The 18,117-nt window shown below is 39.2% G+C and overlaps 1 protein-coding gene across 1 annotated transcript in view; it reads right to left on the minus strand.

The window, feature by feature from the left end:
• Window positions 1-3,376: 3,376 nt before the first annotated feature.
• bma (SCY1-like protein bma) overlaps window positions 3,377-18,117 on the minus strand; it is a 45,088-nt gene continuing 30,347 nt past the window's right edge. Inside the window, exons 2-15 of the mRNA XM_089598312.1 lie at window positions 15,874-16,167; window positions 12,824-12,958; window positions 11,855-12,230; window positions 11,624-11,719; window positions 11,402-11,547; window positions 10,642-10,772; window positions 9,457-9,571; window positions 9,068-9,367; window positions 8,745-8,985; window positions 8,393-8,561; window positions 8,121-8,302; window positions 7,726-8,033; window positions 7,355-7,611; window positions 3,377-5,043 (exon numbers count right to left, since the gene is read on the minus strand). Of these exons, the coding sequence (XP_089454438.1) occupies window positions 7,369-7,611; window positions 7,726-8,033; window positions 8,121-8,302; window positions 8,393-8,561; window positions 8,745-8,985; window positions 9,068-9,367; window positions 9,457-9,571; window positions 10,642-10,772; window positions 11,402-11,547; window positions 11,624-11,719; window positions 11,855-12,230; window positions 12,824-12,958; window positions 15,874-16,059 (2,628 nt within the window). The 5' untranslated portion in view covers window positions 16,060-16,167 and the 3' untranslated portion in view covers window positions 3,377-5,043; window positions 7,355-7,368. The remainder of the gene's footprint in view (window positions 5,044-7,354; window positions 7,612-7,725; window positions 8,034-8,120; window positions 8,303-8,392; window positions 8,562-8,744; window positions 8,986-9,067; window positions 9,368-9,456; window positions 9,572-10,641; window positions 10,773-11,401; window positions 11,548-11,623; window positions 11,720-11,854; window positions 12,231-12,823; window positions 12,959-15,873; window positions 16,168-18,117) is intronic.

Raw genomic sequence — 18,117 nt, forward strand, 5'->3', positions numbered from 1 at the left:
TGGGAAGTATTTTACTTCATTTCACATTTATCCTATTCTATAATGGTATATTATATGTATTTAAGTCTTTTAAATGTCTGACAATAATTTTAAGGTTATCAAGGGCCCTTTTTCGTAACGAAATATTGATAAACGTAATTTATTATTTTCTTACAACTTAGATAAAAAACTTTATATTCTTGGGCATTTGAAAATATAACAATTCTTCTTCAACATGAAATTCACTTTGAAAAAGTAAAATTATAACCTGTTTATCGGTGACCTTAATCCGTTTTCCTACTTATTCAAAATTGTTTTTTCAACTTGTGGTCTTCAATAATTGATTATACATTTTGATGATGCATTAAAATAATACTGTTGTACAATAAGTATAATAATTGACATATAATTAAGTCAAAACTTTCCCTTCATCGAACAGATTAAAAATTCTTCATCTCTAAAAGAGATTTTTCACTAATCTAACATTTCTTATGTTTTAAATTCTTTGTGACAAAATATATTATCGATCATGTTTAAACAAAAATTATGAATCAGACCTCCTATCTTTTTTCAGGGACGTTTTTTTTGAGCATTACACAAGTGCTAAAAAGTTTTTCACCTAATGTCACGATTGTCAACTGCGTAGACATGGGAAAATATTATTTATTAATTTTTTTACTTAATAGAATAGCGATACTCCTATCACGCATGGGTGTACATTTTTTTACGATCACCTAATACGAAGTAAACCGCTCGTTAAGTGTACTTTCATTGAACATTTTTTATTTGCACGTGTAGACAGACTTATATAAAAGAAACTTATAAACAAGATTTTTTTTCGATGAAAGAAATTTTCGGTGTGTAAAAAAAATGCTGATATAAGCAGTTAACTAATCAAATGAAGTAATTAGTTATACAATACGCTATCGTTGTTGTAGATATGATTTACAGTAGCTGTGAAGTAAGTTGTCACGTAACAAACTTCGCTAATAAAGGGTGATCAACTATCGTTATTTGGTTAAGTTTTCCAAGTGCGCCAGTCACTCTTAACATTTAAGGACACTTAACTGTTTAGATGCCATTTTCTAAAATTGATAGTTCTATTCATCCATTTACAGATTCAGAATTTTCGTGCCACAAGTTGGATAATTATAAATCATCAGAGTAACAATAAGAAAAAATTTATCAAAGTACTTTTTTGGAGTTTCTTTATTTGATATTTTCTTCCAAGATAATGATTGTTTACGATAATCACATTAATTTTATTGGTGATTGCGTTTCACACATTTTAATTATTCTTATACTCGTATCCTAACGATTGTCCCGTATTTTTAGGTATTTATTTTCGAAATTTTGTGAAACGAGATTATAGACCCACTGTAAGATTTTTACCAAAATAAAATTATGAGTATATTCTTCATTATGGAATACTGCCACTTTAGTTAATGGTATTGCTTTGTATAGCCATAAAATATTAATACTGCTTGCCCCAACTTTTTATATCAAAAACATAAGTTTTTATATATCGTTGAAAAAAAAAAGTTTTTGTTTTAAAATACTCAAGTAATGTAATCTCGTTTCACATTTTAATCAGGCATACATACATACAATTATTATTACTATACAGGAATTAAACAACATTCCATCAAAATTCCACATGATTTGTATTCAGATAAATTTTTTAAGATTGAGAAACAAAATTAGTTCAACCAAATGCTTAAACACTGAAAATTAATCTATGATCTACCTAATAACCACAAATGATGTATACAATACGCCTATATGATGATAATCATCGACTTACATCTCTTTTTTACACTTACACTGACAGTTTTCCATTTTTTGGTCTGCGTTTTTTTCATTCATATTTACACAGCTCAGAAACATTTTTTTTTATCTATATTAAGAAACATTTTTAGTATATGCAAGATTAATGACTTTCCATTTCATTTGTCTTAATAGTACATCGTTTCTAAAATATAATATAGAAAGGCTTTCCTAACAACTTTTTATCGTACCCGATATTGCTCGTCTAAATGATTATTTTCTCTTTATACAATCAAACATAACACATATTTAGAATTATTCATATCATATATTGATGTTACATTTTGTCTTTCTCCAGTAAGTTTTTTTCTTCTTCCTGTAACAATTTTGATTTCTTGCATTTATATATATATTTTGCTTTTATAACGTTCATATATAATTTTCGGTGATAGATTTTAATAAGAAGTTGACAAAAATATGATAAATTTTTCTTTGTTCTTCCCCTTTTCTGAGCATTTTACGTATGTTTTTGTTCTTTGCATACTGTTAAAAAATAACTTTTTGACTAAAATGTTTATAAATCATGTTGTCATTAAAATAATTTATTGTTCATCTATCTATTATAATGTTGAATTTTTTTTTAAGATAAAATGATTTGGATTACTATTTTTTGATGAATTTATGATTTATTCATTATGTAGAGTGGTAGAGTAATGAACGCCCCATTTAAATAAAATAAATGTTCTTCATCTCACTCTTATGGTTCGTATACAACTTTATGGCGATTCCCAACAAAAGTATGGTATCTTACTTCCCGTGCATCAGGTTAATAATGAGTCACTTCTGGTCTGGATATCATGTAAAATAATATTTTCAGCTGGAAAAAACACATTGTATTATGCTTCCTACAGATTGTCTGAATTAGCCATACTACATGTGCTGAAAATGTTGTAGGAAGTTTTTAATAAACAGCTTATTTAGATAATGTTTACTTTTTCGCTCTATTCTGAAATGCCCAAATCTTAAACGTTAACTATACACATTATCTGTTGATCGATAAATACATATCTTTATGTTACTACAGGTACAAAAGCCTTGTGTATCTAAATGGAATTACATCGTTTGTAATTTTTTTTTTCTTATTTGTTGCTAGGAGAAAATTTTTTAATCCAATTGTCTTTAAATGATTATGTACCAGCTTAATTTTTTTATCATAGAAATATTGATTTGCTTCGATTATGTTCATCATAATATTTTTGAACGATATCGACTTACAAAGTAAGTTGTTGATTAACCAAATTTGCTACTTACAGGCACATAGATTTCATTACAATCGTAGTAATTAATAGGTACAGTTTCACACATAGATATGATTAAAAGTTACGAAAATTTGCATTTTATTAAACTTTCTTCTCATAACGATTTCTTCCATAAAGGCAATTCAATGAGGTATTTTTTTTATTTTAACTTTTTAAACTTTGAGCAAAAATATGATTAGTATGAAACATTACATTATAAATCATTATTATGTTTATATTTTGATATGACTATTTCATGTACGTTTCTCAATCATTTACACATTATTAAACTATACACACACAATAAATTTTTTTTTTTTTTTTTGGTAAATGCTTTTTTTTCATTAAAATTAAAAAAAAAAAAAAACTTAATTTTTTCGCTGGAAATACAGCCTTTTTCTTTCATTTGATATGAGTTTTTATTATTTACCAGGAATAAAATGAAATGAATAGTTCGCTAAGAAGGCAAGTATGAGTAAAAGATCAAACTGTGGAGTTGAGTTCGTAGTAATTGTCGAACGTACCAACTCAATTAGAAATATGTTTAGAATCGTCATCGTGAATTGACAAGATGTAGTATGAGTAGCATCAAAAAGATGTATTTAAATTCGACACCGAATTTCCCATTTCTCCGTTAGTGATGACATCGATAAGACCGTGATGAAGCCAAAGGCAAGAAGATTGTTTTTCTAATTTTAAGTCTAAGCCTTTGCTCCGTTCCCCTCATGAAAGATACAAGGTAATTTTTGCGATGGTACGAAATGATTGTGATTACCATCGTAGTTGATTTATCACAGAAAGAGACAAAGTATACAGAAGCTTAGAAATCAACCTTTCTGTATTCAAGTTCACACACGCAAACGTCTCACTCATTTATTTGTACTTCTTAAAATTAAAAATCATTATTACATTAATTATTATCATTTGCGATAAACATGTTTCTGCCCAATAAATTATACGCGGCAATAATAGTAATAATAATATTTTTATAATTGATCGACCGGCTGTAAGCATGAGACGCTTGCTCCATTCGAGAGCCAATGATTGTTAGTCGAAAGGTCAAAATGATTGATGCCCCGAAATGTTGCACTCGTGTAAAGAGCGAAGGAAAAACAAGGAGGTGCGAAGTACAACCTTCGCGTTACGATTCACAACCACGATCCGCACTTACCCAGAGATTTACATTTATTGACACGCCCGTACCGCCGCAGTAGATTATAAAAGCTACCCTTAAAATTAATGATTGTAAATGCAGTAATTAGAATTCAGCAATTGACGGGATGGAGGAATTAATAAGAATCTCCCTCGTACAATTTTTTCTTCTTATCTTTAGGATGATTTCCTCATTCTTGAGTCTCTCGCGCAAGTTACTTGTTAGGAAGTTTTTTTTGTTTTGTTTTTGTTTTTTTTAAAGGTAAGGATCGGAGGTCCAAACTTTCGAAATATCTTTCACCACAATAGTTACAGACATGATCAATTGAAAATAATCATCTGAAACTTGACAAAGTGTATAATTTAACAATTGCCGTTTGATTGCCATTTTTTTTTTTCCTCGAATGATCTTTGTTACTTACTTTTTTATTATTATTATTATTTTTTTGTAAACCGTTTGATTTATCCATTAATAAAAACGTCGCCAGGCGACTCGCTATAAGATTGTCTCTACAGTATTTTTTATTAAGAAATAATACGAAAAATGTCGAGAATTCTTCTCTCGCTCGTCATTTAGGCTTTCGTATTTACTTTACGTTATATTACACCACAAAAATACATTTTTTTCTATATTAACCCTAAGCATCTTGATTTTTTTTAATTTCTTCTTCTTTTCACCCGCCTACAATTTCTCCCTTGCATTTCAATGATCACGATGGATTGGCGTTGTCTGGACGATGGTGTTTTTTTGTTTTTTGTTTAGCGGGTCGGGTACGAGCCTTCGTACTCGTACTCGTAGTCGTATTCGTAATCGTCCGAATTATGACCGTCCAGAGAATAGTTGGTACTGCAACAAAAAATAAGAGGGGACCGGGTGACAGAGCCACTCGTTTGTCTTTTTCGATTTCACTGTCGTTTACTCCTTTTTGTAGGTCACAGTACACAATCTGACCCACGGAAAATCTTTAAATAATTTAAACAACGTTGGGTGTGCCCTTCACAATATCTTTCGAGAAACAAGCATTTTTACAGAAAATAATAAATCAAATTACTACAAGTGCGTCAAAAATGTGCAGAAAGATTATAACTATGTGCTTGATTGCAAATATTGGTTTCAACATTTGTTTTCCAACAACTTTACCCTCTCTTTGTAACTCCATAAATGCACATGTCTCACCAATTTCAAACATATTTTCAAAGAGTGCATTTTTTTATTTTTCAAAATTAATTTGCACTTTGATCGTTTAAGCCAGAAAAAAATATGTTTCATGCTGAAATGCAAAACAAAGTACCAACGGAATGCTTTTTTTTTTTTTTTTTTTTTTTTTTTTCAATACAAAGCTCAGGAAAATATTTATATGCAATTAAACAATCGATGATACTAATTGAGTAACCAATAAAGTGGTGGTAATGAAAATAATTGAAATAATTTTTTTGCATGAAAGTAAACAATTAAAAAATGAATGTTTGGTATTCAAGATTTGCGAAGCGCACAGACGCACAATAAAAAGTTTGATTTTGTCGACGGTGTGCGGATGAAGCCTTTGACGTCGAAGAGCAGCGTGTGTCAATCAGGCAACGTTGTACTTAAAAAGCATGGCCAAATAAATAGAGGTATATCATGAAAATATATATATACACACACGTTGTACGTAGAGTCAACAAGTCATTCCATTGCAGTCAGGCGATGTTGATGGTCAATGTGTAACAATATTTACCGATGAAAGTAGCATTCTTATAAATAATTGCATTTTTTAATACATTAATCATGATTTCAGGATGAAAATTCTTAATCACGTGCAAACGAGGGGGAAGCTTACATGTGTAGAGTGACTTGAAAAGATAGTAAGCGAGGTGTAGGATGGATGAATAGAGATGACAATAAAGGAGATTTTCGGTTATCTGTACAAGGAGAGCATGACGGAACGAAAGACGTATTAGGCAATTTTCGGATGGACTGGTACAATCAATCTATTTAGTAAATAAAACAATTAAAATGTATTTTTACGTATAAAAGTAAAACTAATAAATTTGTACAATTGGTCTTTTTTTTTTTTTTTTTTTTTTTTTTTTGAAAGAAAAGGGTAAGTTCAATGTTTATAGGGCGCTTCAATTAGTCAACTGAAATTAACTCTAATGAATCAATTAAATGCGGTATACACAAATAAACCAAAACTATAAGAAAAATCAAAATAATTGTAATATATATCCGATTTTCAGTACGAGTAATTTTTTTCTAAGGAATAGGAGTACAATTATTATTCCGAAATCATAAAAAACCAAATAGCTAAGATTCAATCGATATTGATGGGAGTCGTAGGATTTTTTTTTTTTTTTTTCAGCACCAAAGCTATAATTTATGCATACTTCGGCTCACAACATGTACAGGCACTTAACATTCATCGCATGATGTATCGGTCACGCGCAAGATTCTATTGACGCAAGCTGGGTAATATTAAGTATATGAAGATGTGACTTATTTGAGTGACTCGTAAGCAACTCGCGACTTTACACATAAACATTAAGACATGCATCAACGGCTTTCCCGATATACTTTTATGATTTTTTTTTTTTTTTTTTTTTTTTGTCGTCGACGATGACCAACGCAATGATATCTACTTGAAATTTTCGAGTGATTCAGATGAAAAAAGATGACAGTAGTTTTTGAAGCTTTATAGATGTAAGCGACGATCAATCAGAGATTTTTTTTTTTTTCAAGGGAATAAAACATAGAGTCGAGCTCTTAATAAGCAAGTCTCGTGCAATAAACGTCATAAAAAGCAACAAAAGCATCGGTAATCCGTGTGCAATCAGCAACAGTGGTACACTTTGAAGCAAAGAAAAAAAAAAAAAAAAAAAAAAAAAAAGGTTGTATATTGATAATAGCCGATACACCATGCGATTCAGTGCGAGTATGGGTGAGTACTTAGGTATATATGTATATACGTAACAGTATCGCTTTCATTCCTCAAAGCAGCTCGCAAAGCAGTATACACAGACAGACCGATGCAAAAAAACGCGAGCATTGCATATATAATGGTGTATGTATCGCGTTTCGAAGTCTTGCGTACAATCTTAACAATTTTTCTCAAGTTAGAGAGCAAGAGAGAGAGAGAGAGAGAGAGAGAGAGAAGAGAGGAACATTGAGAGATTCTTACACTGTAACCATGGGTCAGTGGGAGGGTTGTCCCGATAGCTGCAGGAGTGATGGAGAGAGTGTTGGTGGTGGTGGTCCATTCAGGTTGAGGCAGATGGGGGGTAGTTGTCTTACCATGCCGGAGCCAAACTGCTGCAGCAAGCCGGCTCCCTGTTGGGACGAGGTCGAGGACACCGAGGGCCGCCTCGAACCACGCAGGCTGCTCATGCTCGAGGTCAGGAGGTACGGCACACTGCTGCTCGTTATCGGCATGCCACCCTGCAACAACAACAACAACATCATCCTCATCGCAACATGACACTTACTTATAATTTATATAAATTATGTATATATATATAAATTGTAACTATCGAGTACGGTGTTGTGGGCTACCGTGGGTGGCGACAGGTTGATGTTGGAGCCTCGGCGCTCCTGGGGCCCGGTGCTCGAGTGCCGGCGGATCGGCAAACCACCGCCCGGCGTGCCCCCAGGCGAACTCGCGCACGACGGGGCTATCCTGATCTTGGGCGTCATGAGGGTATTGTCCGATAGCCGCCGGCTCGTGAAAGTGTTGGCCACGCGCAAAAAGTTGCTGTCCGCGTTGGCCGACGAGGTAGAGCCGAACCACCAGCTCCCCAGCATCCCCGTCATCGAGTTTTTCCGGTTCATGTTCTCCGCGGAGGCCGTCATTGACATGGAGCCTTTTTGTTTAACCCCCATTATTATTATTATTATTATATATCGAGGATGATTCGGGGATCGGGGCAATTTTGAGCACACACCCGTACCGATGGAGTTCTTCCTGTTCATGTCCTCGGCCGACGAGGTCTTTCTCTGCTCGATGCGCAGGTTCGGGATGTTGAAGGGCGGCACGTGCATGTTGTCGGTGCTGTACTGGTGGCGCAGCGGCCGGTGCCTCTCCGGGCTCGGCAGCGACAAGTTGTCAAGTTTCAGCTTATTCCTCTGGTTTCTGTACCCACGTTATTTTTATTTATTTTTTTTTTTCATTATCATTACGTAACTCTACATTTGCCTATATACATTTACTTCAAGCCCCAACCTGTCGATTTGGTTGAGCATCTCTTGCAATACGTCGAGCAGACTAGTAAAGTGCTCGAGGGTGAGGCCTGGATTGACGGTTTGCGGGAGCAGCGAGGGCATCACGCGCGTCGCCATTATGTTGACCGACAGTCCGTACTTTTTGTCGGTCAGCATGAGCCTGTATATGCCTGTAAACCGAGGCGCATCGATAAACAACACACACGAATACCTAATTCAATATCATCGATGGTTACATGTAGTATATTATACCTACACTCCTCGTGGATGCTTGTGAATATATATGCAGGAGAATAACATATGGAAGAAAAAAAAACAAAACAAAAAAAAAAAACAATACGAACACCACTTACTTACAACCCTAACGATGATCTCGGGCTCCTGGAGCTTGACCTCCCAGAGGAGGGGCAGCACCTCGTCGATGATCTGTTGCTTCTCGAGCCGGTCGAGAATGCACGAGAGCGCGTTCATGAGGATCCGCTGGTCCGTCGTGCTCCTTTCGAACGCGAGCTTGAGCTTCGGCAAGATCGTCCTACGGATCGCCATGTCCTCCAGGTAGTCCGTAACGTTTGCCACCGCAACGAACGCCGCCGTCTACGCTCACGTCAGTTTTACGTGGCTTTTTTTTTTTTTTTTTTTTTTTTTTGCCCCCAAAAAGTAAAAAAGAGCAGCTCACCTGGATCTGAATGGTGTTGCTCTCGAGCGAGTTGTACAGCATGGGAAGGACCTCCCGGTTGATGTCGTCCATGTTTGACTTTTCGAGGATGACGTGGAGGTTCTCGAGCAGGACGACCGAGCCCTGGATCGATCTCGGGGACGTGAATACTTGCCTGAAGCCCGGCAATAAAATCCTCTCGTAGTCCTCGAGGTTGCTCTTCTGGATGATGTAGAGCATCGGGTGGACCACCGAGGCAAAGACCTCCTGGGAGCGCGACTCGTGCTCGAGGTACGGCCACACGTGCTGGTACCAAAGTTTCTGCCATCCCCCCCCAAAAAAAGGTAGGTTTTACCATAGCGTTTCAAATGAAAGATATTGCTTATTCCTCGTTCGATTTGCACGCTTACCCGGGGTATGTAGGGCAGTACTTCTTTGAGGGTGTTTTTGTAAAAGTGCGCCTTCTGCGTCGGGTCCTTCATGTTGATCACGTCGAGGAACTGCAGGGCGTGGACCGACGGGTCCCTGCGTACAATTCAGTCACCCCTTAGTTGTTTTTTTTTGCCCCACGCAGTTACACTTTCACCCCAAAGCCGTGGAAAGCACGTATCAAATTTCTACTCTCGCGATCAAACGTATCGATAATCTCGGGCATCGGCTGCGATGCTTTTCGCGCGGCCGGTATAATAGGATGGATCCCACAGCACCGCGTATTAAATATCAAAATGCAAGTAGAGGTACAGCAGAGAGGTGGAGCGGGATAATCACCGCCGACACCGATATTCCTCGCGGCTAAGTATCGTTTTCGCTAGTCCTCGGCACTCGATGGCACAACAATCGCGAAAATCCGATGGCTATACGAACAAGGAAAATAGAGACGGGGTGGAGGAGGGAGAATCATTGCCACGTGGAGAAGCGTAAAAAAGCGATTTAAAACTCGGGGGGGTTCAGACATTCCATTTACCGGTACGCGTGTCACGCTGACAATCGGGGAAAGGGGAGGAGGTGGCAAGACGACAGCACCCCCGGATTTGTCAGTCACCCCGGCGTTTACGACCCTATAATATAATATATATCGTTATCCCACCTGTCGCTCTCCGATTCCGCCGCTCTATAGTTATTCATGCTATTCCGGTCGCCCTAAATCACCCGAATCGTATACTTTATTTACCGTATACGTATGTTCGGGACAGAGATTTGGGCAATAAAAAAAAAAAAAAAAAAAAAAAAAAAAAGTTGTCCGAGTAAATAAGCTCGACCTACTTTAGGGGAGGAAAAAAAAGTCATTCGTGATGGTCGAGGTTGCTCGTCCAGGCGCACGCAACGGTTTGGGGATACCATTTGCACGAGAACTCACCAGCCTCCGGCTCTACCAATGGATGCAAATGTATATATATGTATACCTAATAGCTCACGTATGTATACGTATACCTCCTGTACGAGAGCGATTTTAAGTCTTAGCAAGTCAAATGAGCCACACGTACCCCCCGGAGGGGGCCTCGAGCTTGCCTATAATTACGTATATACGTGCACTTGTGTGTGTGTGTGTGTGTGTGTGTGTGTGTGTGTTATAGTCGAGTGCAAGCATCACATACCCAAAGTACTTGATTAGGGAGCATATCTGGGACTGCGGCCTCTTGGGCATGTCCTTGGACACCAGCCGCGTCACGACCTCCTGAAGCGGCACCGGCACCCGCGGCAGCAAATTGTGCACCTGGCCCTCCAGCTGTAACACGTACATTTACCCATTTGTTTGCGCTTCACATAGCCAGATAATCACACAACTAAAGTGTACAACACTTTTTGTTGTTGTTGTTGTTTTTTTGTTTTTTGAAGGGATGGCCAAAAATAGATGTGGTCGCAAGACGAGCTTTTTTTGTTTTAAGGGTATATTTTGCGGCTTGGTGCACATCTGAAGCGCTATCACGTATATAGGCCTGGTGGTAAAATAAAAAAATAAAAAAAAGAGTTGTTCCTCTGTGACCGCTCGAGTCGAACTAAGACGACCGGAGGGGCCAAGTGGCTCGGAACGATCGATTAAATATATGACACCAACTTTGGTACCCACGAGCCATTATTTGTTTTTTTTTAAAGCTTGCAACATCGTATACTATATTTGTTTTTAATTTGTCAGTGTTTGTGGTTGGTTTGAAAATCCAATTTGTCGGGAAACAACAGCTCATAATTTCAATTAATCCGGCACTCGGAACTTTGCACTGGGTAATTAAATATCCGCCGGCCAACTTTTGTTGTTCCCTGGAAAAACTCGTTGCCCAACGAATCGTGGGATAACTTTCAAGGGGGAAGCAATTCTAGCGTCTGCACCTATATATACATGTAAATCGCGGGGCTCACCGACTCGATTTGCTTGAGGTAATCGTTGACGTTGTGATTGGCCTGGATGAGGGGCCGCCCGTTGTTGAAGACCGCGCAGATGACCATCCCGTAGCTGTACATGTCCGACAGGATGCAGCCCATCTTTTTCGTCTGCACCTCGGGGGCTAAACGGAGACGCGACATTAGGTTTTTTTTTTTTTTTTTTTTTTTCCCTTACTTCATCTCGGCAGTGACACTTACCGATGTAGTCGAGATTCGGTTGCGTCACCTTGGGCAAACGATTGGTCCACGGAGACAGGGGCACGCACTCCGTGGGATCTCCCTCGCTGACCCTCTCTAAAGGACACCGATACAATAAAATATTTATACAACACGACAAAGGGAAAAACAAAAAAAAAAAAAAAAAAAAGTGGCTCCTCGTGATTGTTCCGCATATTGCTGGCATGGGTACAGAGGTGGTTTTGTTCGTACCCACAAGTTCGAAGCCAAAGAGCTTCCAGGTGCCCTTTTTGGTGATGATGATGTTGCTCGGGCAGACGTTGCGGTGTATGAGCTGCATCGTGTTGTGGGCAAAGGTGAGGGCCTCGGTGATCTGAAGGAGGCCGTACTTGATCTCGATGTCGATCAAATCGTAATCCTTGGCGAAGACGGGCCGGCTGCCGGCCTGGGCTGAGGCCATCTGGTGGTGCATGGGGTAGTGGTGGTTCACTGAGGTCGCGACCGCTTGGGCGGCCAGCGCCGCGGCTTGCTTCTGCTCCCCCGCCGCGAACACGTTCGCCAGGCTCGCCATCACCGGCTCCGAGACGAAGGCCAGCGTCTCGGGGCACTCCTCCGCCCCGTGGATCACCTTTTGGGACGACAATCACTTTCAAACTCACCGATGCTATATATCATTGGGGCGAATCGAACAAATCATGAATAAGAATGCAAAAAAAAAAATAAATAAATAAATAAAAGCGGCCGAGAAGCAGATAACTCGCATTGCACAGCCTCGGGGATCGTTCAGGCGGTGGACCCCTCTCTTTCGGAGGAGAAAAAAAAATGTATTCCTTCGTTTGGTGATTACAATTTCGCCGATGAGGAAACTTTGGGGAGGAAAAACAGCACGATCGACAGTATACTGTCTCTCTGGCTTGCAGGGAGAGTTGTACGATGGTAAGCCAAGACGCACCCGGGAATATTGCTGCGATCGAAGCAGGGCTCTGGTTGGAAACAGCTTGGATGAGCTGTGAATTTGTAACTTGGATCCGTTCGGTCCAAAAGTTGGAGCGCGAGTAGTACGTTTGCTCCTCGCCCGATAATTGCAAGCGGGTGTCTAAATTTCTCCATTAATATCTCGCGTTTGCATACATGTATATTTATCAAAACACGCAAAGTCGATTTGCATTCGCTTCGCTCGAGTAACCAATGGGTTTTTGTTTTCGTGTGTTGCGTACCGACCTGCAGTATTTTTGGGTGTCGGTTGCGTTCCAGTTGTCGGACGCCGACGCGCAGCATCTCGGCTATGGTTTCTTTCCTCTTGGGCTTGTGGATCTTTTCCACGGATCGCTTCTCGAACAAAAATATCGACACCTCCTGGAACAAAACATTTTTTTTTTTTTTTTTTATTGCCTCGCTATGGTGTGAAAATACATTTAATTGTACCCTTGGTAGTTTTTTTTTGCACGTGACTTTTTTTTAACTCGGCGGGTTCTCGAGTAGTCCCGGGAGGGAGAAAGTGATTAAAAAATGGGGGATGGGAAGCGCAGGGGAAAACAGATTTTCTCCAACACCTTCGAGTCGCCGATGAGGAAAGGACACGCTCGGTTAAGTCATAAAAGTTCTCGGTGAAATGATTATAACTTGGCCAGCGAGGGAGGACTCGGGAGGTCTCGTTAAGCCAAGAAAATTAAAGTAAAAGAGGATTGCGCGGCATCAGAAAAATCTTACGAATCTCGGAAGAAAAAGAAAAGGGGGAAAAAGTAGACCAATAAATACACGCGAAAACACTCGGTAGCGGCAAAAGAGAGAGGCAGGTAATTCTACTTTCTTTTTTTTTCATCCCCTAATGTAAATAACTATCGTCGTAATTGAAATAATCGAGTCGAGGTATTCCCGATATAACGAGGAGTGTGCAAAAATGTGCAGCTCCGGGGATCAAGTAAACTTGTTGAGAATATTGGGAAAAAAGACAAGTGGCGGTGCAGCATTCCGTTGCGTTATCGATTAATTGTTGAAAAAAAAAAAAAAAAAAAAAAAAAAAAAAAAAAAAAAAAAAAAAAAAAGAAAAAAAAAGATATCCGGATTCCCGTGTGCTAGAAGTAGGTGAAGGTGAAGGACTCTGGAGTTCGTATAACCGACTTGTTAGCAGGAAAAATAATGTATAATTCCACTTTGCTCGTGTATTGGTAACCCGTAAAAACAAAGTGTGCTTGAATATGAAATTAAAAATTCGTGAGGAAAGTATAAAAATATTCAGTGAAGCGATTTTAATTCGAGAATATTTCATGGGATGTTGGGTGAGACGAGATGCAAATGGGGAGGAGACGCGAGAAAATTTATTCGGCGCGACTAGTGGCAATGAAAAGATGATGCGCGTGGAAGGAGCGAAGGAAAAAAAAATGGTAGAGAGAGAGTTGCTCGATGATATTTTAAATAAATCGAGAGTTACGAGATTCGGGGAAAATTCGTAATCTATTTACGCTCGCTAATGTAAAACATCCCATTAAGGCGCACGGGAGAGGAAAAATTGCATAGCAAAGGGCGCCGGGAAGCTTGAGTGCGCCGCTTACTTCCTTTTACGTGAGAAGGAAAAAAAAATTTTTTTTTCTTCTTCCCCGTCCTCCCTCGAATTTTCCAACGAGCTCCCTTTAACTGGCTCTTTGACGAGAACGCTTCTGCGTTTTATTCGAATTACCGGTGAAAAAAGTTATCCTCGATTTTTTAATTATTTCCATCTGCGTTTCACGGAGTACGTACTTTGTAGACTAAAAGTTAAAAATCATGGTAATTGATCATTCAAGGGCGTATCATAATGTGCTTTTTAATAACGGTAAATTCATAATTTTCAATTACGAAGCCCGTCAGTTTAATCAAATTCGACCTCGTGTTTATCCGCATTAATAATTCGTGTTATGTATTGATGCCAAAACATGTTTTTGAGCCGCTATACGCATCAATCTACTGTTAACATGATTTATCATCACATAATTTTACCTATAAAAATGCAAATTACTGGTGCACCGTAAATTTATATATTTTTTTTTTTTTTTGAAAAATATAAATGCTTTTATGTACGGTTTCCATGTGTACTTTTTGGCTTTTAACAATTCCGAGGAACATAAATTCACATGTCAAAAAAAGAAAAAAGCAGAATCCTCGAAAAAGGTCTTACAAAAGCTTAGCTCCAACAAAACCTGGTAAGTCCGTCGAGGGACGAAATCGTATGTATAGCTACTCTCCATTTCTTTTCTTCGACAAATATATGTGTCACGAACCAGAAATGAAAGGAAATTAAAAATGTGATCTATGGTAGTTTTATTTCCTCTTGATAAATCTCGTTGTAAAACGAAAAGTTTTTTATTCGTAACTTTAATAGGTATACCACACTTTACCGACAAACCCTTACTTTTTTTTATGAACAAAAATGTGCAACAGAATTTGAAAAAAAATCATCTCATTATTGTAAAAATCTCTTCTGCGCGGCAAATAACAGAGACTCGCTTCTCCTTTGAATCTATTGTGATAAACGAGCTCCTTTCCTTTTTTTTTTTTTTCACTCAAAATCTTTATCATTATCGAATGCTGGAATTATTTTACGAAAAATGGCATGCCGGTTATTCGATGCAAAAGCCCAAGTTAATTGAGGATAAGTCTTTTTGCAACTAGAAAAAAAAAAAAAAAAAAAGGATGAATTTCGTCAATCGCATGTTCGTCGAAGCTCGACCTTGTATCCTCAGAAGGAGAAGAAAAGAACGGTCCCCTTTTGTTCCTCTTTAAAACCAGCAAAAATAAATGACTAAGCTCGAGATGCGTCATATTGTTGAGATGAAAAAAAAAAAAAAAAAAAAGAAAATTGTGCAGGTAATAAAAGCCGAAGTAACGTAATAAAACACGATGTAGGTACGAAACGATGGATTTTCCAGTGGGTATTTTAAAATACTTTAAAATCAAAATAAATATCCACCCGTGGGGTGTGAAATACTGCAAATGATTGCCCTGGAAATAAACGGAGGGGGGGGGGAGGAAACAAAAAGGGCGAATGAACAATGGCTCGGAGTTGATTTACAAGGGCTGCGAGTGACGCGGAGAGCTGGAGTTGATTTGTGTACTTTATACGACTCTATTTTTTTTTGCCCCCCCCCCCCCAAACTCGCTCACCGAGCGATGACAAAGTGAGCCACTTTCGCGGTAAACGAGCCGTCAGGGCCACTCGGAGAAATGAGCCCGTAAAAAAAAAAGAAAAAGAAAAAAAAAAGAAAAGTTGGCCAACAAACAAAAGAAGCACGCGCCTTGCCGTCGCTCTTGCGGTAGCCGTCCAGGACCTTCCAGACGTGCTCGGGCCCGGCAGTTGCGACCTGCTTGCCGACGTCGAAGTAGTTCCAGATGGGGTTGGACTCGAGGGCGTTGGGGGCCACGGGGACCGGGGCGGCCCCGCCGCTGCTCCTCAGCTTGGCGAACATCGTGCGCGCTCCCATGCGCGCCCGGCCCTCAGGTGCAACGCCTCGCCAGCCTGACCTCCTCTCCGCCTCCTCTTTGTCGTCCCCCGCTCCTCCCAGTTCTCGCTGTTGTCCCGCCGAGGACACCTGCCAAAATGACAAAAGATTACCGCTGCAGACAGGTAGCATATGTACGACTCTCTCTCTCTCTCTCTCTCTCTGCCTTTATTCGTGACACCTCGCACCGCGTGACCTTTACTTTTCGAGCTTATCGAGGCCGAGGTGTGTTGAGAGAAAAAAAAAAAAAAGAAAAAAAAGTTGGATGTTAATCCGCCCAGCTTCGGTGATAAACCCCAACTTTTCCGAGGAGCTTTTGTTCATCCACCGCCCACCCATGCATACATATATACACGTTTGCTTGCCCTTTGTCTTTATTTTTCTCGCTGCTTTTCCACCGTTGCTCGCGGATCACGTTGTACAGGCGCTGTTAAAACAACAATAGATTTCAGGTGAGTGCAAAACTTGTGGTGTGCTTTCAGGGCGCGCGAACAACTACTTATTTTTTGTCTCCGAAACTTTTCCAAGAGGTCGCCAGAGAAGAGGAAAACGTCATACAATGTTGAAGAACGACATGGAAATTGTTTTTTTTTTTTTTTACATATAGGTACAATTTAAAATATAGGATTTCTTGGTTGGTTTTACCCGTGTTGTGTGTATATAGATATATGTTACGTTTGAATTTATTTTTCTCCTCCGAAAGTCTGCAGTTGAATTCTTTTCCAGGCACCAGCTGTTGGATTTCATTAGACCTGCCACTTTCAGAACCATAAATCTATAGACTCGTAGGATATAAAAAGAAACGAGGGTATAGTTATGCTTAATAATTCTCCGGATACACATAAGTATAAGCATTAAAATGCACCCTACATATACATACATTTATAATACATAAAGTTTTTTCGTGCGCTTTCGGGACTGACTTGATTTTTTTTTCTTTTTTTTTTTTTCGTTACCACCGTGCAATGAATAAGTAAAATTGGGGCCATCTATGGCTTACGTGAGAAACCAAAGCGATTTTTTTTTTTTTTTTTTTTTTTTTTCGGACCACCCGGAGATCTTGGATGAAATTTTTTTACGTCCATGTCGTAACTTTATCCAGACAGATGGTATTACTTGAGCCTCGCCGGGAAGTTCGTTTAAGCCACTCCGTTGTAATACGCACCCTTACGGAAAAGGGAATCAACCGTAGAGCCAGTACGAATTCGTTTCCACGATTCCAAAAAAACGTAAAAAAAATGTGCCAACATGATTTTTCCGAACTGCCACCTAGTAATGGACAGGTTTCAATGGTCTTTTCCCAGCCAAGCGGGGGGGGGGGGAAGAGTGAGAGTCGTATACTTTTAGAGCATAGGTCAAAGTAAACGCTTGCGCTGCAACGAGTGCGCGTCGTTGGTGGTACCAAATACAAGAGTCACCAAAGAGCCAAGTCGCAGAAAAGGAGGATGAGCCGCACTCGGAAGCGCAGGAACGACAGGGAATATTCACCCGAGTGAAATAACGTGTTCCCTCATAATTATAATGTGAGACCCTCGTGTTTTTATACATCTTATACAGCTTATTGCAGCTCTTTTCCTCTGTACACGGAGAAATTCATGCGCATAGAGATAACGATAGATACGTATTTATTATGAGAGAGAGAATTAAATTTGGATTATTCCTCGAGGCCATATCGCCCGCAGACCTTCTCTAACGAGCCTCAGTCTCGATTTCGCGAGTTCGCCTCGAGGATGTAAATTATCCCCGGGTAAGTGCATTTGCTGCAGTGGACGGACGAGTTTTTTTTTTCTATTTCCTTCCCTCTCTCGGCACGTCTGTTGAGTTATACAGAGGCACGCGATCGAATCACGGATTCCCGGCTTACTTCGAATTGTAAGCACCAGGTATGGGTACCACCTATAAATATACACATCCCGCGGATCGATGGTTGCTTTCCCTCTCCTTTTTTTTGTGTTTGCCTTTACTCGGGACGATTTCTCTCGTTATATTATTTTAAGGTATACATAGGAGGGAAAGACGAATTTCACGGTGGAATGTAAT

This window comes from Copidosoma floridanum, unplaced genomic scaffold (genome assembly GCF_036245765.1).
Source record: "Copidosoma floridanum isolate Cflo_tuat_1 unplaced genomic scaffold, Cflo_Japanese_pri ptg000006l, whole genome shotgun sequence".
Classification (NCBI taxonomy): domain Eukaryota; kingdom Metazoa; phylum Arthropoda; class Insecta; order Hymenoptera; family Encyrtidae; genus Copidosoma; species Copidosoma floridanum.